This window comes from Boleophthalmus pectinirostris, unplaced genomic scaffold, assembly GCF_026225935.1.
Source record: "Boleophthalmus pectinirostris isolate CB_2022bp ecotype Guang Dong unplaced genomic scaffold, ASM2622593v1 HiC_scaffold_16, whole genome shotgun sequence".
Taxonomy (NCBI): domain Eukaryota; kingdom Metazoa; phylum Chordata; class Actinopteri; order Gobiiformes; family Gobiidae; genus Boleophthalmus; species Boleophthalmus pectinirostris.
In genome coordinates, this window is record NW_026571095.1 from 22728447 (window position 1) to 22750373 (window position 21927).

Sequence of the window (21927 nt, forward strand, 5' to 3'; positions counted from 1 at the left end):
AACTGCCACGTGGCCCTGGGCTCCTGGATCCAACATACAATAATATACATCCAGACAGACACAAGCAGTAAACATGTTTAGTTATGCCCAGATACAAATACTATATAGTATTTTATAATAGAAAGCATGTATTTTTCCTCTCTAATGTAAGTTATGTGAAAGCTATAATACTAGCAATTGATGCATTTGAAAAAGTACAGGTTGTCAGGGAGAAAAATGGTTGTTGCCATAGTGCCGACAGCAAAAGAGATGTCTGTCTATATATGTGGATAAATATGTCAGAAAATATAAGGAATGTTACTGGAATGAAATAAATAAACTAATGGCAAAGCACCTTGTTAAGCTTTGTGGTATACTGTCAATACAATGGTACAACAGAGGCTTCGGTGAATGTTACATTACAGGATATGCTTAAAGATACATTGTGTAACTTTGGTGAAGGGTTTGCCATGCGACTGTCTCCATGGACATGTTACTTTTTTGTCCTGGAATCACATTTCACAGTATAGTCTGTTCTGAGTCATTGGTCATTGGAGAGTCGTGTGCTCACTGGTGTTGTTTTGCTCTAAATGGGGTTTGATTTTGAAGTGCTGATGTATGGAGTAAGAAAGCTTTCAGAAATATTCGTGTGCATAGGATAGAAATCTGTGTGTATTTGGGAAATCCATGCATATTTGGCTGTAGATTAGCACAAAATAAATATTCGTAAACTCTCAAATGAGTTTAGTCATACATAAAGTGTGTATGTTGTGTGTATTTTATCCATCAGAATACAAACTGAAAAGTTACAACATCAAGAATTGCAATCACAAAATTACTTCATTACTTAATTTCTTCAGTACGAATATGAATTCACAGACGCGACTCTACTTTAAAAAATACGTCATCACTTCACAGGCATTAGGTTATTTATTAACAAGAGGTTCAGTCTGTATGTGGCGCAAAAGTCCGGCATCTTGATCGATGTTTCTTCTACTCAGTAAATAATGCCTGTGAAGTGGTAACGTATTTTTGACAGTCGAGTCGCTTCTGTGAATTTGTATTCATACTGAAGAAACCATAAGCGTAAATTTTCATTTTGTGATTGTAATTCTTGATGTCGTAACTTTTCAATTCGTATTCTGATGGATAAAATGCACACAATACATTTTATGTACGACTAGACTCATTTAAGAGTTTACAAATAGTTATTTTATGCTCAATTACACCCAAATATGCACGGATTTATCAAATATGCATGGATTTCTATCTTATGCACATAAATATTTCTGAAAGTTTTCTTACTCCATACTGATGAATTAAGGCTTATGTAGTGTAAATAAAATATACACTATGTATACTTTCTACAAGATCTGTACTAAGTGTAGCACTCGAGAGCATTACTACCATAACAGCCAAGAGAAGACTGACAAATAGTTTTTACTCCTTTACAATAACAATAGAGACTAAATGATGCTTTTTTGTTTTGTTTTTTTTCATGCCCGGTGCCAATACCGACTGTTTAGACCTTGTTTTACTACAGGCTAAAGAAGTCAGAAGTGTAATCACATTTTTGCAGTATCACCTTAAAAGAGTCTTAATAAAGCTGCACATTTTCTTTTTGCTTATGCAGCCAGCTGGTTGGGCTAAAAAAATATCATCGCAGAAGTGGACCTCAAAACTTCCATGGCCTGATGGTTAATATTTCCATCATCTAAAATAAAACGTTAAAAAAAATCTGTAAAAAAAACGTAAACATAGTGCTATTTATTCTGTTTTTTTATTGTTACAAAAATACAAGGCAAAATAATTTATAAAACACCATTAATTTACATGCAACTCAAAGTGCTTCACAGAGATACAAATATACAACATAAAAATACATCTGTGTCTGAATCATGACTGTACATTCTCAGAATACAGGAGCAACAGAAGACTTAACAGCGATTGAGGAGTGGGTAATAGTGACAAAAATAAATACTTTCTTTTCTATCCCATTGAAGATTATCAGAAAATATTCTAGTAATACATCCAAAATGCACTAAAAGCATCTGTACCTGTTGTGGTTGAAGTTCAAGTTTTACACAAAGTGGACAAACTATTGTGCTGAAATGTCATTTTTTCCTTGTTTGAAAAATAAATAAATTTAAATATATATTCCACCTCTAAGATCATGCCTTTATGTCAATCATGTAATAATAATCTGTGTGTATTAACAAGTAGGGCTACTACAACTTTCACTTATTTTAATAATAGATTAATTAAATTCAATTATTCTTTCAATTAACTAATTAGCTGTTCACAATACAAAAGGCCTGTGAATGTAAGACTAAATTTAACCCAGATAAAGATACAGTGAAGCCGCCTGAGGCCATCCTGATTATTTTACAGACGAGTTTTCACATTTACTGTCATTTTGATGTAATAAGTGCTTTGTCATGGTTCCAAAATCTCTCTAGGGCTCATGTCATGTTTTTAAACCTCTATATAAACCAGTTAAAATGATAATTCCATTACTATATTCGTTGATGATTGTTTCCATAATCAATTAGCTGCGATTAATCAATTAAGCCCTATTAACAAGGGAATTACCTGCTGTCTGTCAGATAAATAAAACATTATTTCACTTTAAAGGTGCACTGTGTAACTTTCCTGGTTGGGCTCCATCACTAAGGATATACTGCTTCACCTGGAATGTTCCACAGTCTCTTATTAAATTGATCTAATAATAAATCAAGAATTATTCAAGAATAACTTTGGAAGATGAAAATGATGTAACATAACATCTTTGAAGTAACAAATTCAATTGCAGGCGTTTTTACTGCTCAAAAACACCATAAAACATGCAATATTACAGAAAGCGGGGGTCACGAAGAAGAAAAGATAAAGTTTAATGTCATACTGTGAAACATTGAAGTCAAATCATGCAATCTCCACAGACAACCTGCCTCCACCGGAAAAGTTCCATAGTCCTCCTTTACATATTTTCAGTCTCCCTCCTCTGCTCTGCACATTTATCATATGATCCCAGCTGCAGCAGTTTAGGGCCTTGGAGCCTCGGCCCATCACATGTAATTACTGCAGAAGCTAACAGGTGTTTTAGCCTCGCACAAACCTACAATCCAGCTTCAACTGGGTATGAGCCGCCAGCGCGATACTGCCTCATAATTTAACCATATGAAAGAATCCCTGCGATGTTAACTATTTCACAACATCTGGATCCTATGGCCACTTTTTCAGGGATGTTTTAAAACCCGGCAGAAATGGGACAACTATGAAAGCCAAATTGTATGTTATTAGGGCAGAAAATGTCAGGTTTGGTGTCCACAAAAAGTTAAGAGGGGAAAGAGGGTTGAATATGGTCCGTCAACGCGCAGAGGATGTGCAGCTTCTCTTACAGGATGTCATCGTCGTCAAACAGGTCTTCAAAATCTGGAGACAGAATGTACAAAATAAGTTACGTAACAAGGAAAATGGCTAGAACTTTGGTATTACAGGAAAGTGAACTGCACATTAATTTGTCCTCAATCTCTTTTCAGGATTGGGACGGCTTCAAAATGTGTACAATTTAAGATTTTTATGTAAAAGGATGTAATAATCAAATGGGTGATCTTGCAGTGCACTCAGATCACCAAATACTGTGTGTAATGGACCAACTGATCAGTTTGCGTTAATTCCTTTTCATTTTAAAATACAAGTATTTATTATCCAACTAGATCAGGGATGGGCAAACTACGGCCTGGGGGCCATATGCGGCCCTTTAAACCTTTTAATCCGGCCCGCCGAACTTGAATAAATAATAATAATAAACCTTGTTAATGTTTTATTTTTCCTGCATTTCTGGCGTTTCCCAGTAGACGGCGCACTATATATACATTGAGGTGCGGCGGCTTCTATTGGCCGCAATGCTTTATGGGAAAGTATTGACATTAGTCTTTTCAGGCAGTGTATTCGGACCATGAATGAGGTAGAAGTGTTCAAGACATAAGACTGCACTAATTCTGATCAAATTGTGAAATAATTATACCTCAATGCGTCACCATGTCATGTTATATTATGCAACATGATATGCAGAGTGAAAGTACTAAAATTACTCAGCGTGACGTTGTCTTATGTATAATGCAGTATCTCTTGTTTTGTGATTTAGTCAGAGGTGTCAGACCTGTGATATACGGTAATGGAAGGACTAGTGCCAAACCCCTCACGTTCCAAATTGGCCGCCCATTCAAATTAATGTGCAGAGCTCAATGGTGCATGATCCCACATTAGCCTAGCATGGCTAGGTACTTCCGGTGGCTGTGGGCCGACCGAGCATGCGCAGTAGTGCTCTTTTCTCCCACGGGCACACGCGAATGCACGCGACCACACGCACGGAGCGTGAGCTCGTGTATCACGTGATCATTTTGACCAATCAGAGCGAGAGGAGCTAGAGCGGAGCAGGAGCTAACGAATATAGTGTTTTTTTTAAGACAACTGAAGGATTTTGAGCGAGAAAAAGTTTATGATCTAAAAATAGGTAAAAATCGCCAACAAATCCAATATTTTTGAAAGCTGTAGATGACCTGTCAGACGAACACGAGCAGTTTGTGAGTACATTGCCTCTATGAGAAAAATCTTGTCTCGGCCCATGGGATTTTTTCTGATGAAGTTCCAGTGAGTGACACTACGTCAACTGGAGGCAGCTACAAGCAGCAATACTGTATCCAGTTATTTAGTGCCCGGTGACCTTATGCAGCCATTCAAATTGACCCACAGAACTTGACCAAATTATAATAAATAAACCTTACTGCTGTTTTATCTTTCTTGCATTTCCGGCGTTTCCCGGTAGATGGCGCACTGTATATACTTTGAGGTGCGGCATCTTCTGTTGGCCGCAATGCTTTATGGGAAAGTATTGACAGGAGTCATTTCGGGCGGTGTATTCGGACCATGAATGAGGTAGAAGTGTTCAAGACATAAGCTACACTGTATCCCTTTTGATCTGTGTGAAACAAAGTCTAAAGTCTCGTTCTCACTGTATTAGAAAGTCTTAAAGGATTGGTTAGTCTGCGTGTTAGCATGGGCTATGGGACACATACTTGCCTTTGGTGTGCAGTGGGGCAGACCTCGTTTTACTTTTCATGAGTTCTGGAACTTACATGTCTAAAAGTTGCAGCGCGTAGTGCAGAATACGTCCTACATGAGAGTAAATACAAGTGCAATGGAGCCGGGCTCTGAACACATCATGTCCCGTCTTCTGTCCGGCCCTTCAGTCAAATTTTAGAACCCTATGTGGCCCCCGAGCCAAAAAGTTTGCCCACCCCTGAACTAGATGATGTTTGAGTTCCCCAGACTTGCAAGTCGTGACTTGGACTTGGGTCAGACTTGAGTCTCTATTTTTAGGACTTGAGACTTGACTTGATAAAATGGACTAAGACTTGGGGCCCGTGACTTGAGAAGACATGATGCTTCTCCTAAAAAATATGTTTTTATAAAATACTTTTCTCTTTACAGCTGATAAATGCGCCGCTGAATTTTACTGGAACAAACTGGAACATGTCACTCCCACTTCTCTGTTTGTTACTTTGGATGTAAGTGAAGTACTGTGATACGGTATCCTCAAATGTACTACAGTAATATACAGTACAATACAATAATATACAATACAATACAGTAACATACAGTACAATACAGTTATATACAGTACAATACAATAAAACAGAGGGAACTACAAAGAACATGATCCTTCCATTTCAGTGCAGACTACACGACAAAATAATTTAGCATTTTTAAATCTGAATTATTTCAGTTCTGTTAAATTTTGTCTTGTTTGTTTGTTTGTTCCTTTAAAAAAGAAAAATTTGCATTTTCTACAACATCTGATTGGATAAAATTGCCATTGCACCCTCACAATTTTCATTCTACAAAAAGCCATTAAAACATATAGATAATACTCTTCAGTCAGATTTTTTCACAGATTGTTTCTTTTACAATATCCAGTATGGAGTAAAGCATTTTTCCTGAACTAAAAGCAATAAAAGTCATGCCTTTTAATAGACAGTACAAAAGTAAGCATGGAATGAGGATGAAGAGTGAGGAGCGACATTCAGCACATTATATCTCACTAAGGCCAAAATAAATATGCCCAAGTTTTTTATAAATTTTAGCAGTAATGCACTTTTCTTTATATACCTTGATTTCAAACTTTTTTTCTTCAGAGAACTGTATGTATTAAAGTTAACCATATCATCATGAAGCAGGTAGAAAAGTAGAAAGGCTGAGAAAGAAAGGCAATCTGGAACAAACTTGGTCTTCTGTGGGTCCTCTGGTTTGTGAGGTCAAAGGTCAGAGGGTGAACTGTACTAACACGCTCAAGACTCTGTGTATCCTGTGTCTACAGCCGACATGGGCACTGGGAGGAATCAGTTGCACATACTTACTTAATTAAGGTAACTTTTTGAACTTTTTGTAGCAGCAGTTTCATCATCACAGGATTTTTTATTTCGATGCAAGTAGTATTTAATTTGTATAGATTTTTTCCAACACTACAGTGCAACATTTAAAGGTATACTATGAAACTTTTCTGGAAGACTGTCCCTCACCTCCTTGTCTCCATGGAGATGTTAGTGCTTAGTTTTAGAAAACATCATATCATTATTTAGGCACATTTTTAGTACAGATGGAGAGCAGCTAAAAAGACTATAATTAAAATGCAGATTTTTGTCATGATACAGCCAGTTTATGGGTCAAGTCATTAATAGAAATGATCAGGTTCAACATTTGTGAATTTACCTATTAGATTTTTATCTGAAAAGCACCAAGTGCTATGCTAGAATGTTCCACAATATGGCATTAGGCTTCTCTATCTCCATGAAGACAACCACAGTAAAATCACACGGTTTTATCAGGAATAAAAACACTCGTAATTGAATAAATATACGTATTAGTTTAAGGCCATACTGTGGACAGAAAAGTTACATAGTGCACCTTTAATGTTATTCTAGGAGAAAGGGAGACAATCAGCATTTTTGGGTGTCAAAATAATAGTAAGTTTGGAAAAAATATATTGTTTTGAGTTTCTTCTTTCTATTGTAAATATGCTAACAAGCAATATCACAAAGGAAATGCAAGGTTTAACAGCAGCAATACAATAAAATATATGCTTTACAATATGGGAATACACTCTTATCTCTTATGGTCTTTGTAAAAACTTACATTACATACATATTATTTGCACTGACTGAGGTTACACTGTACTCAAGAAACTTTTCACCTTTACTTTCACTGAAGAAATATGATTAGCACTAACATTATTCCTTGAGCACACTTTTTGGATCCTTAACTCTGCCAGCTCTCCTGTACAACCTACATTTAAGAGTCTGCACACTTGGTACATGCTTAAGGGGTCTAACCTAGTTTCACCAAGCAGGGTTCCATATATCTTGTCGCTTTTTGGGTGTGGACCTACTTAAATCCATGCGAGACATCTGCTTGACATTGCCGAGTGCAGTAACTCTGTCAAGTAACTAGTAAAAAATTCAACACAAAATTTACTACCAGGGACAGAGTGGAATCATTAGTAACTCGCTTCACTAGGGAGAACTCGTACAGTACGTCAAGTTTCATGTTTGTGACATTTTTAGAGCATGTGTGCCACTATGGAGCTCTGCAGGGATCACGAATGTACTATGAAAAGGTTTCACTGTATAAAAATCTCTAATAATTTAAGTGTGTTTGAGTATGCCAAGAAGTTACTTTACTTTTACTTTACTGTTTATAAATTATTTGCTGTATAAAAATCAGAGTACAAATAATAGGTTTGTTTTATGCCAGATGCCCTTCCCAAAGAACACATTTCCAATTTTACTGAAGTATGGTGCTGGTCATTTGTATCCTCTAAAGCTCAACTTTGCGGTGTCTTTTCTCCACAGATCTGACCTGTAACTTGGCCTGCATGGTGGCATCATCTGCTTGGTTCAATAGAGGAAGAAAGGTTTAAGGCTGCACTGTAGAATATCAAGGAGTCAAGCAGGTGACATACCCTCAACAGAAAGGTTCACCTTTAAAAACAGAAGAAATGTGACATTTTGTTGTCCTATTTGAAACGGTTATCTTCAATGTACTTGTAACTCCAGAGGGTAGCACAGGAGATACTGGATGTGTAAATCTACCCTGCACTGCACCATAGATTGTATATTATTGATAAAATATGGTTCATCCAGAATATCAAGTGCTTTAATTTTCCCCAAAACAGACAGAATAGGAATACGTGTTAGAAGTCGAGCAGTCAAAAAGGCATTTCCTATTACAAGGATCAGTTACAGTCTGTACTGCACACAACTAAAGATGTCAAGATTATTCTGTCAATACATAATTGGGATTATTTAGGTCATTATTGACAGTGTGCAGTCATCATGCTGGGGCCTTTCTACATGTATCTCTAATGGTGAAATGTTTAGGAGTTGCCATGGTGACACGATGCACACATAAACAAACACTACCAAAAAGGTTTTAAGATTGCCTGAAAGCTTTAGAATAAAACACAATATGATGTAATTTTATGTGCGAGCGACTTGTTTAAAAGCAGAATTCTGATCACCTGTTGTAGCTAAATCAGTTCATTACGGTCAGATTGAGTTCAAATAAAGCACAGGTTAAAGTTTAATAAAGCCTCAGACAGAGCAGAGCCTTCAATTAATTATAAGACTTTAAAAAAAAAATACTTGTGACTATTTTAAAGGCAAAAATCAAATAAGTAATCCTGAATGCTCTTTGGTTGTTCATGTTAGATTAATTTAACTTTATCATTCAGAAGGTTTCATAAACCTGGAAAGATAATATATTAGATAAAGTGACTAATCAAATTAAGGATTTCAAAGTTGTTTGGTCATCAATCTTAAACTGTATCTACTTTACACTCAAAACTGATATCGTGACATTCTACACACAACACATACAGAAGAGGATAAAAGGAGCCTGTGGTCTGCTGTTAAATGTGCAAATGCAGGTATTTTGAAGCTTTTACAAGACACAAGGCTGCGCTGACAACAAACAAGTCAAAAAACAATATTTTGGGCCTAATTAAAGCCTTCCCAAGCACATTACTACAATGAGAGACAGAGAATATGAAGTCACTGGATTCCTTTTGTCAAACTGCAGCTGCTGAGTTATTCTCACATGAAGTTCCCATAAGAACCGTTCTGAGGCAGGTCAACATATATTTCAGGCAACATATTGTTACATAACTGTGGTCCGAAACTGTCCATTAGCACCTATAAGGAATCTGTTGCAGTCTTGTTTAGTCTACATAATACTGAAACATGAATTCAACAGGGTTATAGTTCTTTTGGCATTTAGTTGATTAGAGAGTAAATGGTATCTTTAGTGTACTGCATTTTTACTAGTCGACTCATTATTATATTGGAGTTATAAAGATTTTTATAGACCACAGTAGAATGGAGAATGCTTGGAGTGAGTTATCTGGAGTTTTGGGAGAGACTTTTAACTCTTGATGAGTTAAAAGTCATGATGATGCTGTTTAGTTCTCTGTGTGCATTGGTGTTGCCACAATACAAAAAATTCACTAGATTTTGATACTAGGAATAAATTTGACACTCAAAACCAATTCTAATACCACAATGATAATACAAAACACTCTTTCTTTAGTCAGTTGAAGAATGCGTTATGTCAGTCAAGTATAAGGTCACACATACTAGTCAAAATCATTCTAAAGCTATTCAGGAAAGGTTCATTTCTGTCCTGCGAATGGGACTTTTTTTGTATTGGTACCTACTCAAAATAAGTAAGTTTTGATATTTTTAGCATCAATAGTATCTGATTTTTTTGATACCTTTGACAACCCACAAACATACATACTTAGTACTTAGAGTCAGAGCCGTTTACTAATTTATTAAGTCAACTACAGTCACAGACACTAATTTCACTGCATTCTGCACATTCACTTAATCCATTAATCACCAAAGATAATTTATGGATATAGGTTTTCAAAAACAGTTTTACAACTATTTGTCATCAAGTCTGTAGGAAACTAGAAAGTCTTTAAATCTTAACTTTTTCCTAATACACAGGAGCTATATGTGGCTATTAACCCTTTTTTATGTAACAGGTTTTACAGCTACTAGTGGAGTGGCTATTCACAGCTGCAAATGAATAGGGATAGTAGGATGGGTGACTCAAAAACTTTACTTTTTAATGAGGCAGAGACCTTGCAAATACACAGATATCCAAAGCTGAAAATGTCTGATTAAATAGGACACACTGAAGAGCTGAATATGCGCTTAGGTCTCAATAGCTTCACATAATCAAGCATTTATCCACACAACTCTTCACACCACTTTTCTCAATGTGAAAGATACAGTGTTTTTGTATGCATTAAGTCAAATCATTCACTCACTCCACACCAAGCCTTCATTATGTATACGTAACATAGCCAGCCATATAAAAAGCCCTAAAAGCACTTTACATTTCAGTTTACAGATCATTTGAAATTACTTGATGCTGCTTCTTTTTCTCTAATTGTCATTCGTGAGACTATTATCTAGTAGTTTAGAACATTTCTAGTCACGGTAGGTAAAATGTGCCTTGATTTTGTGTCTTGAACAGGCTTGGGAGGGGTTTAACTGCCAGCCTCATAGTTACAAGTCACTCCCTTTTGTTTCTAAAACGTAAGTAATGACCTTACACAGTAACCTTGTGAGGTTTATGCATTCATTTTCTTTTAAATAGCTTAGTCCAGACACATCCTCCTAGCCTCCTCACTAGAGATGAGACAATAAACATATAAATATAAACATAAAATATTGTATGTATTGTATTGTTTAAACAATAATATTGTTTATTGTTTACTGAGAGAGAGAGACGTACACCTTATTGATCCCAAGAGAAATTCAATAATACTACTGAAACTACTATTCCAGTGATCCTTTTTCTAAGATAGCAATAAATAAATGGCACAATCAGACAGTATCAGTAGTAATTCGTAATAGTAGTACTGTTACTACAGAAGCTTAAAAGTGCTGTACCTGATTTTTACTGTCTTAAAAACAAGAAAAACAACTAGTTCATTTTAAACTGTTTCTAATGGCCCTCATGCATTCCGAGCATCCAAATTATTCACCACAATGAGAGTTTTGCGATCACAGCAAAGCAACTAGCATGCTAATGCATACTTCCTGAATCTATATTTGTTCAATTAAATGCTTTATAATTAGATGGAGAAAGTACATAGTGGACATATTTTAACCTGAAGAGCTGTTATACAATATATCTGCAATGAGACAAATGTTGGTTAAATACACATAGGAAAAAAATCAGGTACTACAAAAAATACTAATACTATAAAATATTAATACTGAAAAAAAAAAAAAAAAAACAATCCCACAAGTGCAAAGAAAAGATATACTCAATACTTATTGATCAGGAAAAAATATTGTTCTGTGTGGCATATATTGAATGATAAGTCGATATAGTAATTATGGTGACACGCTCACTCACATGGTCCACGTCTTGAATGGAACAAGAGCTTGTGGACATCACATGGAGGAGCCCGCTGAGGGAAAAGTGTGCCGCATATGGAACACTAAAGGCTGTTTGATGTGAGCGCCGCAGGTCAGACATCACACTACATTAGAACAAAGTTTGTAAAAAGAGGAATGTTCGGGGGCCTGTAAATGAGGGACCCTGCTGTGAGTGCAACATAGGGGTGACGCCAAACGGACGACTGATACAACACGCTAATAGATTCAATGTGCTTCAGAACACAGAAGGAACAAGTACACAAAGTCCAGCACTAATACTTCATATTATTAAGTACAAAACAATTCATAGGTATATAGAGCTTGGGACTGTGTTCTTACGTATGACAGAATTTTCAATTAGCCTGATGGTAGACCAATCAAAGTATTCTGACTCCATAGGGTGTCAGAATATATGCATTTACCAGCAGTGACCCAGCAGTTACATGGTTCTTTTGTTTACTTTACAAGGTTTTGGGTAATGCATGTCTATGGAGTCTAATTTAGCACGCTAGCTTCAAACATGGCAAACAAGCTCTATTGATATTGCGTAGATGCTTAATGGGTAAGTCAGATGTGGCTGAAGATTGTCAAAATTGAAAAAAAAAAAAAAAAATCTTGAGTAAATGTTTTCTTTTTTATTATAGTACAATAGTTTACACATTCATCATAATCACATTTTGAAAACTATGAAAACTTTCTATTTAAGAGCAAAACAAGCATAGCAGCATTGATTACTTCTTTTTTTTATAATCAAAATGGATGTCTGGCTCGGATTTAAAAATTGCAAAATTCATCAAACCATTTTTTCTTCTAAATCAATTTTAAATGAAATGCCTGTTTGCGTCTAATAGCCAAAGGAAACCTGGAATGACTTCTATGCACTGAAGTCTGGCTGTGTACAAATAGATCAATATCTGCAGGAACCAATGCCAAAGTAAGAGGCAGAGTTACATTTTACATGAACTAAGACTTCTGGCAGATGCTGTCCTTGTGAACATACTTAAAGACAGCAGCACAATCTTTAGGAAGCCTGAAAATGTGTCTGCTTATAATGGGATCTGTGAAGTGCATACAGTAGATAACTTTGAATTATATTGTTGAGCATAATAATATGTAATAGCCTACTCATGATGGAGGCATTTTGAAAAGTTGTGAGCTTGTGTAAAAGATAGACGCATGTAGTGCCAAGACACTGGATATAATGTCTAAATTTACTTTTAAGTTTAAGGGAAAATGCTCTTTGAGTGACTATTTTAGCCCAGATCTCAAAGTGAAGTATCACTGGCCTGAATCTATAGTGTCCACAGCTAAAATAATTGTGTCCAGAATCTTTCCAAAAATGTTAATCTAATATCACAACAGTATTTATGATATGACTTTTTCAGACTGCTTTGAAATGGCTGTAGGGCTTAAGGTGCCAAGATTTTCAAAATTCAAAACTGGGACACTCCCGTGTTGAGATGTTTGGTATAATAAACCTGTGAAAAGACCATGTAACATTGTGCATTCTCGTATCATAATCTGAAGGACTTCTCTCACTGCACTTTTTTTTATTTTATTTTTTTGCTTGATGGTGAATAGCAAACACAGTTTTCTGTATTTTGGCTAAACAAATAACAATTTATGCTCCTCTTTACTGTTGGCAGGGATCAGATTAGTCCAAAATTGTGATAGTCCTGTTTGAGTCCTGGTTTAGACCTGATGTAGTCTTGGTTTAGTCCCAGTTTAGTCCTGGTTTAGATCAAATTGTTCAAAAATAGGGACACCTGGGACATTTCTTGTATAAAACTGGGACAAATCACTGGTTTTATAAATCTGCTAGGACAGAGGACTATCTGTACCTGGTAAATAGGGACATATGGTCACCCTAGTAGTGCTGCATGAATTATTACCATTGAAGAAGTCTGCATGCACTGCCTTTTCATTGGCGGACAGGTCCATGAGCAGTCCTGTGCTTCCCCCAGCCTGTAGCACAAGAAACATGCATCATATTATTATTACGTTCAGAACTCAGGAACATAAACATGTCCCTTATGTAGAACTAGTAAAGGAAACAAGATTAACACTATGCACATTCTTCTACAGTATTTTGAAAGTTATATTTGATAGTCATATTATTTTGTATTGTATATATATACATGGGTGTTGAATGTTGGTGAAATATATGAAAACAGTAAATTATTAAAAGTACAATCCACTGGAAGAAAGAGGCCTAGATAACAGATATAAACATAGAGTCGGTTGGCTATTGTAAAAAAAAAAAAATATATATATATATATATATATATATATATATATATATATATATATATATATATATATATATATATATATATATATATAAAAAGTAATGGTGTAGACGAGTGTTAGCCGCATAGACAGAATATAAACAGTCCATGGTTAGCCGAAATGCTAATATTAGCAAACAAACCTCGTCTAAGTCCACATATGGTCCAGCACCTTCGGGAAACATCTCGTCCACCGCAGGTTTCATGGCTGATAGACTGGGATAGTCTTTCACGTGTATAGATTTTCTAGATATTTAAGTTCAATGTGAATCAAAACCTGATCAAAACGCACTGACAGCCACAGCGTGCCATAAAATAATTCCGGCGAGAAACGGCAATTGGAACAATAAAGGTTCCGCTACGTCTGCTGCCAGTAAAATATGAGCTTTATTCAGTTTCATTTCAATGTCATGCTTTATTCAGTAGCAGAGGGGATTGAATAAGTATTCTTTTTTCAGTGTGCAATTTTGGAAATGCATATTGTTTATTTTAGGTCATATTTAATTTTTTTCATTTAACTGAAAATGCATATATGTATATAATGTATAATGTATATATGCATGTCAGTTTTAATTGTGATTAATTTATTTAATAAATTATTGAGTAAATAAATTGAATAAATTATTCTTCAACTGTGCCTTTGCGCCCTCTAGTGCTCAAGGTGGAAAGTGGAAATTGTAAGGAGGCCCTATGGGACTCGAACCCGTGGCCCTCTGTGCGGCGGGTCAGACTGATTTAAGTGATTTATGTGACCTATGTAGAGCCTATTATGGTCTATGGTTATCCTAGCTCTGTTCTCCTTGTCTACTTTAGCTGTAAGCTTTGTGGATTTTACTCCTCCATCATTACCCTGGCTACTGCAGCTTTAAGTGTTTTTGAATGATGGAGGCCTGGAGGAGTAAGGGTTGATTTGTTTGATAATTATTAATTGCTTAATTGTCAAGTAGTTAATTTGTTAATTGTTCAGATGATTGGTTTATCAGTTAATCCTTCATAATAAAGTGTAAATAAGAGTAATAAGTGATAAGAGTAAGAGTAAATAATTAAGACTACATAAGTGATGTCTGAGACTTTGCGTTCTATTCATCCATCATTGGGAGAATAAACATGAAAAAAAGTTTGTTTGACAAATTATTCATCACCCATGGCCTAATATAATAGGCTACAGCCTGCGATTTGACAACATTAAAATAATTTGGCAGAGGTGGAGATATCAACAGTCTATATGTATATAATATATGTGTGAACAAATTTCAGAACGTAAAATCATTTTATAAATTACACTACACACACTCTTATTTAATCAGCATTTATTTGTGGTCCAAATAAAAGTTTCATAGGCTATGTATCTCTTACAAGGGAAATCTACAATTAAAATATTGATTTATTGGCTATTTCAAGGCCATGTATACTTGGACTTTGATTTATTAAATCATGCAGGCCTAACCCTTACAGCCATGTGCAAATGTACTGTAAACAACAAACACACAGGCCTACAAACAAACCTACTTTTCCATCTTCATTCACTTCTGCATTATTGCGCCATCTGGTGGTGCACCCCCATCATGGTTCCCTCAGAGCTCCTTGTCGCACCCCTGCTGTTTGCTCATGATCATCCGGGTGGTGTCAATGTTGTTGTTTTCAAAGGTCTGCCGTGCCTTTTGGACCGTGGCCTCTGGCAGGGAGCGGGTCCGGCTCATGATCCAGGCGAAGTCCACGTGGAAGAGGCGCAGGACGTCTGTGCACGAGTATATCAGCGCTGTGTTCACGTAGTCTGTGGAGAGGATCCAGTACGGAGTGTAGGGCAGGACTGTGGGCACAAGACATGAAGAATCTGATAAAAACAAATCCCTGACCCACAGCAACTTTTTCTCAGTTTGGAAGAGCAATTATTTTTTAAAGGTGCATGTAACATGTAACTTTTCTAATATCAACAGTCATCTTCCTGTCTCCAAGGAGATGTATGCTTTGCTTATAATGTTCCACAGGAAGGAATTATACATATCTTTTTATCTCTATGGAAAGAAACACCTTTAACTGAATGCATGCAAGATAAATAAGTGCCATGCTGTGGAATAGTGAAACACATCACGATGACTTATAAGGCCAACCAAAATGGCTGTTTGTTTCACAAACACAAAAACTAACAAACAAAATATGGAAATAAAACTCCTGTGTGTGTTTTCTCTGTGTAACTACAAATATATAACCTACAACACCAGTACAGAACCTTACAGAATACTCACCATAAGAATAGCTTATGCCGAGTTTCGCAGGATTCTTCATGTCCTCAGTGACTCCAGTGCCTTCGATTTTCTTGATCTCTCCTTTGCTATACCAGTCACAGAGGCATTTATGTCAGATCAAACACAATACAAACGTTCTCTAATATTAGAGTGTTTATAGAAAGCTACTCACTATATTTCCGAGCTGACCACTCGAATGGAGCTGTCGGACTTCATGGTGAAATTGGTCTCGATACAGCGTCCTTTCTCAAACTGAGCTGGCAGTCTGGCAATTTCAAACCATCTTCCCAAGAACTGAGGAATAAAATAATTCAAGTAATAAACCAAATGTGCAATAACACATAAATGCATTACCACTCTGTGTGTGTGTGTGTGTGTGTGTGTATGGGGGGGCAACTAATATCTTTTACAATGTTGGTGCTGTGAAGTTCTTTGAAGACCAAAAACCAAGCCCCTAAGATGCGGATAATGCTAAATCTTTTCTGATGTGGATTCACCTGTTGATCTCCACTGACATGTCCTTGCCTTAAATAGCATTAAATGTATATATTTTGCATTTATTCAATTTAATATGGTATAACAAATTTCAGGTACAGATGCACAAAAAGATGCAGTGGTTGATCTTACAATTGCCAGCATGAAGCATATCACATCAACTATCATAAATATATAACACAATAATATCTTACCTGTTTAAGATTGAATCCCTGTTGAACAGTGGGCTCTGGACACGGACCCCAGTGTGGAACTTGAGCTGCCACCAGTGGGACAAGAAGCAGAGCCAATGCAACCATAGACTTCATACTTATAATTCAATCAATACCTGGAGAATAAAAATACACATAGCCACACATATTTTAAGTTGTAATTGTACCAATATATTTATGTATTTCTTACCTTTTAGTACTTGTTTCTTGGCGGACTTTTTGAACGTCGTCTGGAGTAGTTTGACTGTGACTGAGCCTTGTCAATAGCAGCCTTTGTAAAGGGCAGCTTATTCCGGACATGAAGTAAACCATTAGCAAATTAGAGTCATGGGGGACCAACGTTATCAAATAATCTGATGTCCTATACACAGAAAAATCCACTTTTATGTTGTTTTTGAGTTTCTAGTTTAATGCCATTGGTTTATGATTATGAGAAAGAAATATTAGGAAAATGTAGTTGTTGTTTTTCACTGTATTTTTAACTGAATTGTCTCAGCTCTGAACCTCATTGTTCTTTGGGAGTGGTCAACTGACATGATTACTCTGATGCCAAATTCCAGAGTCACCCTATTGTCAAACAAAAAGAAAGAAAGCAGTTTTTTAAAATTATATTTTTTATGTTTATATTTTACTATCAAAATTTGGTTCATACAATGTTGGTGTCTAGGTTTTGGGTAAAAAAAATCTTAAGAATAACTGTACTAACAACTAACAATAAATAATAAAGGCACACATTTCAATTGATTTAATAGCAAACAATCAATCTAAAATTAGAATAAAAAAATAAAAAAGATTAACCAAAATTCCATCCAATCTCTATTGATGAGACTTGGATCTTCCTTCTTCATGTCTCACTATGTAATATTCAAAAATAAATATATTTGCAGAAGGTATAAACAAAGATTATTTGACAAAACAACTCACAACCCACACAAAACAGCATGCTGGTGAATATATTGCCCCATTCTACATGACTTTATGTGTTCTTTTCCAGTCCCAGTCCAACACTGTCAAATGCAGGGAAAGAGTGCAGAAGGCTACAAAGAGTCAATTACAGAGAAGAGAGAGATCAAAAACTAAAATCACTCACAGTGGGTTCAGTGCCTGAAGTTCAAACGCTGTAGTATTACTGTGCAACTGGTCAGTGGTTCAAACATAAAAGAAGAATCAATTGTGGCTTATTAAAGGTGGATTATGTAACATTTTTAAATGTCCCATATTTGTCTCTCTGGAGATGTTTTTGTTCTGCCTGGACTTCTCCAGAGTATTTCATTAAAAGTATCGATCTTCCATTGTTTGATTATGGATGTTTCTCTTGCTCATATTACCTGGAAAACATGCATTCTTACTGAGAGTGGGGTTGCCTCTGGTCTGCTGAAGTCGCCTACTTGTCTCCAGAAGAAATCACATCTTGTTGACCTTTCCGTGCTGACATTAGTCGTCAGAGATATAATACTCCCTACAATGGAAGCATAGCCAGACTTGAATGGACAATACTGCCACAATGAGTAGAGTGTTCACGTTTCTGTGTCTCGTAATGATAGTAAATAAAGTCTGAATAAGAGCCCAGAGTCTGCTTATCTTTCGAGTACCTTTAATTATTTGTTAACATTGTTTCTACAAGAATAAATAACAATTTTATAAAAGCTCTGAATTATAAATCTGATGCTTATTTACAGATTTTAATTAATATGCACCATCTAACTAAATAAATAAATGAATAATTCAGTCCAAACTTATTAATAAAGCAGAACAAAAAGTGCAGTACACACAAAAATAACAAAATAACAAATATCAACTACATATTTCAAAAAGTAGGAATACAGCCAACAAAATCCTTAAAATTAAAATTACTCGCAAGAATGTTTTGGTGCATTTGATTTTTCCCCCATGTTTGGAAAATATTATTTCTTTATAAAGTACAGCTCCATTTTCTTCTCATTCCTTACATTGATTTTTCATTGTCCTCACTAAGTCTCTTGGATGAATTAAGTTTATCCTAGTCTAACCCTGTATTATTTTTGCAGATTGATCAGAGTGTTTGTTTTGGTCGATACAAACTCTGGAGGTATTTCTCACAGATAAGGAGCAGCCTGTGAAAATGCCACATTCACAGAGTGTTACAACATTAAAGTGTGACCAAACACGTGCCACAAAAGATCTGATCAACAACAATGAAACGAATGCTACAGAACACTGAATATAAGAAGCAGATGTAATACTGGATTAGTATCATTTTTTTTAGATACTTTTTGATCTTTATTCCATAAATTGTCATCTTTTATCATTTTTGTAGTTTTATATTTGCTTTTTACCAAGGTTTTACAGAGCATTGAAGTTTACATTATTTTTGGAGCATCCTGAAGAAAATGTGGAGGAGCAGTGGATCTACTCTGAGTTCCTAATCTTGACCAAATATGTTTGTATTATATTGATTTAGTTTAATTCTTTACAATTAATCTGGCACATAAGTTCCCTAAAAAAATCTAAATATCTTAGAGAGTAACTTGTTCGCAAAAGGTAATTATTTTAACACAATAAGATAAGTAATTTCTCTTGTGGATCAATATCAAAAAGATAATTATCTTGAGATGTGGTTGATCAAAATTATTGATCAACCACATCTCAAGATTGTCATTTACTGTGAGCGGGTTTACCTTCTTCTCCTTCTTCTAATATCATACTGTGGAACATTCCAGGCAAAAGCTTAACAGTTCAATGGAGACAAGCGGGAGGCCAATCCTCCACCAGAAAAATGTCATTGATAGTGCATCTTTAAAGGTAAAAGAATTTCTGTAAACAATGTTCTGGGTACCCTCTTGTGGTGATTTGTGAGATATTTGTGAACCATATATCATATTTGTGAAGTCATGGTCGAAAAATAGATTTTTGAGCTAAACATGAGATGTGTATTAATCTGTGTTTTACAATTAGATCATTACATTAGGAAAAATGTATGTGTTGCTCAATTTCAGAGCTTAAGTATATCATTTGTATCTTGTGCAATCAATTTTAGGGCACTTGAGGGGCTCCATAGTACCATGCCTTTAAAGGGGCTGAAACAGATTTTTGTAATAAAGTCAAATTTGTCTTGTGTCATTACAGATATAATGCATAAGCACTTCAAAATGAGACTGTATTGAGACCACTGTGAAACATGCTTCCAACCATATGTGATATATGGTTGAGTAAACATTAACAGAAGTAAACATTGTGGATGAATGAACTGGTGACATAAGGTGAGAACCAGTACAGAAACCAGATTACATAACAGGTTCTGTGAGGGGACAGGAGCCGAACAGGTGCCAACTCTCACATATTTCTTCAGAGGAGGGGTCAAAATCATCTCTCAAAACAATGTCCAAGATCACTATAAAACCCTGTGCTGCTCTGTGCCTGTTCTACCTCTGACTCACTCCTCATAGGTGAACACAAGCTCAAATCACTTAAGAATATGTATTCATTTGAATTATACTTACTTAATGTGATATTATTTTGCAGGTTGAAAATGCAGGCTGTTCAGGTGATCTCGCTGACTTTGCTTTGCGCTGTTGCCGCCAGCGCTCAGGTCATCAGCTTTGGGAAATGCCCCAAACCAGCGGTGCAGGCCAACTTTGACTCCAGCAGGGTAAACTAAAAGCATATTTCATGAACATTAGAGACCATTTTATGTCTTGATAAGAATATTCAGTAAAATGTCAATGCTTTTCTTTGGGGTCTGCTACGTTGCTTTTTCTGATATAGTCAACATTAAAAATATCATTAAAAATATCTATCCTGCACTTATACAGTCATGGTCATTGCAAAAAAAAAAATAGTTCTAATACTACTGCTACCACCCCACAGTACATGGGTCTATTGGTATTATTGGTGTCTTCTCTGTGTGTTTGTTACAGTACATTGGTAAGTGGTACGAGATTCAGAAGCTCCCCACCAACTTTCAGAAGGGAGAGTGCGGCACTGCGACCTACAGCCCCAACAGCCCTGGAGTCATCGGCGTCTTCAACAGAGAGCTGCTGTTAGTATATAAGGCTTAGCGACTACAATGCTAATAAGTTATGTCCGGTGATAATTGATAATTTCGATAATTTAAGAGTTTCCAATATAGCTCGATGGGAGATTCACAGTTCTGAAAGAAAAATCCAAAGGTCAGCCCATTTTAACCTCATTAATATTTACCAAACTTGCCACATTAATCTTATGGCTGAAACGTAGTTTCAACTTGAAAAAATTACATCTTGGGATGAAATAATGGCTCCTGTTTCTGGAGCTATTATGTAAAAAAAATTATAATAATTTAAATTTTGTGCCAGTTTCTGTTTCATGTGGAAAGGTCCAATAATTCCCGAGATTAACCATAGTCATAAACCAAGGCAAAACATCTGCAATTGGACAATTTAACAGCAAATTGTACAATAGAATTCTGACCCGTCCTTCAGCTCAAGTTTTAACTATAGGAAGTCAAGAACATTATGATGTCCTGTAAACATGACCTATACAATGATCAGCCATAACATTATAAGCACTGCTAACTTGTATAATATGGATAATGTCTTCTGTCTCACAGTAAAGATGGAACCATTAATTCCATTGTTGGCAGCGCTAAAGTGAAGAACCCTGAGGAGCCTGCCAAGCTTGAGGTCTCTTTCAGTGGTATGGAATAGATTTTTATTAAGTGGTACTAGCAGAGTGAATACTACTACTACTAGGACTAGTACTAATAGTAGTTGTAGTAGTAGTAGTAGTATTAAATTAGAGTCACATTACATTTGGCACACAAAGCGGATTGTCTGGCAAACAACAGCATGTTGGAGTTACAGTGAGACATTTGTTTAATTTTTTTCTCACTGGGTTACTTTGGGCCAGGATCTCCCCCCAACAAAAGAAGTTGATTAGATAGAGTAGTACTTTTGTCTACTTCTGCTTACCTCTTCTTCTGTGTCACCCAGGCACTCCCCCTGGTCCATACTGGGTGCTCTCCACTGACTATGAGGGTCACTCTCTGGTCTATGGGTGCAGGGAGTTTGGTGTGTTCAGAGGGGAGCTGGCCTGGGTCCTGAGCCGTGAGCCCACCATCCCCGACGAGACCCTGGAGGAGCTGCACAGCATCCTCACCGCTGCTGGGGTCGACGCCGGCAAGATGGTGCCCACCAATCAGAACAGGAACTACTGCAGCCCTATGGACGAGTGA

The 21927-nt window shown here is 36.2% G+C and overlaps 3 protein-coding genes across 3 annotated transcripts; 1 reads left to right on the forward strand and 2 right to left on the reverse strand.

Annotated features, from left to right (window-relative positions):
* Positions 1-2846: 2846 nt before the first annotated feature.
* Positions 2847-14100, reverse strand: LOC129408419 (COP9 signalosome complex subunit 9). The gene is made up of 3 exons (XM_055152099.1): positions 13927-14100; positions 13388-13460; positions 2847-3411 (listed from the first exon to the last, which is right to left on the reverse strand). Exons 1-3 carry the CDS (start codon positions 13987-13989, stop codon positions 3374-3376), a joined length of 174 nt encoding a protein of 57 aa, XP_055008074.1. The 5' UTR covers positions 13990-14100; the 3' UTR covers positions 2847-3373.
* A 976-nt stretch (positions 14101-15076) lies between these two features.
* apoda.1 (apolipoprotein Da, duplicate 1) lies at positions 15077-17051 on the reverse strand. Its single transcript, XM_020929235.2, has 5 exons — positions 16927-17051; positions 16719-16852; positions 16202-16323; positions 16030-16115; positions 15077-15593 (listed from the first exon to the last, which is right to left on the reverse strand). The coding sequence occupies exons 2-5, from the start codon at positions 16830-16832 to the stop codon at positions 15358-15360; spliced, it is 558 nt and encodes a 185-aa protein (XP_020784894.1). The 5' UTR covers positions 16833-16852; positions 16927-17051; the 3' UTR covers positions 15077-15357.
* Positions 17052-20244: 3193 nt separating this feature from the next.
* On the forward strand, positions 20245-21927 carry LOC110164106 (apolipoprotein D-like). The gene is made up of 4 exons (XM_020929135.1): positions 20245-20364; positions 20633-20754; positions 21304-21389; positions 21686-21927. The coding sequence occupies exons 1-4, from the start codon at positions 20245-20247 to the stop codon at positions 21925-21927; spliced, it is 570 nt and encodes a 189-aa protein (XP_020784794.1).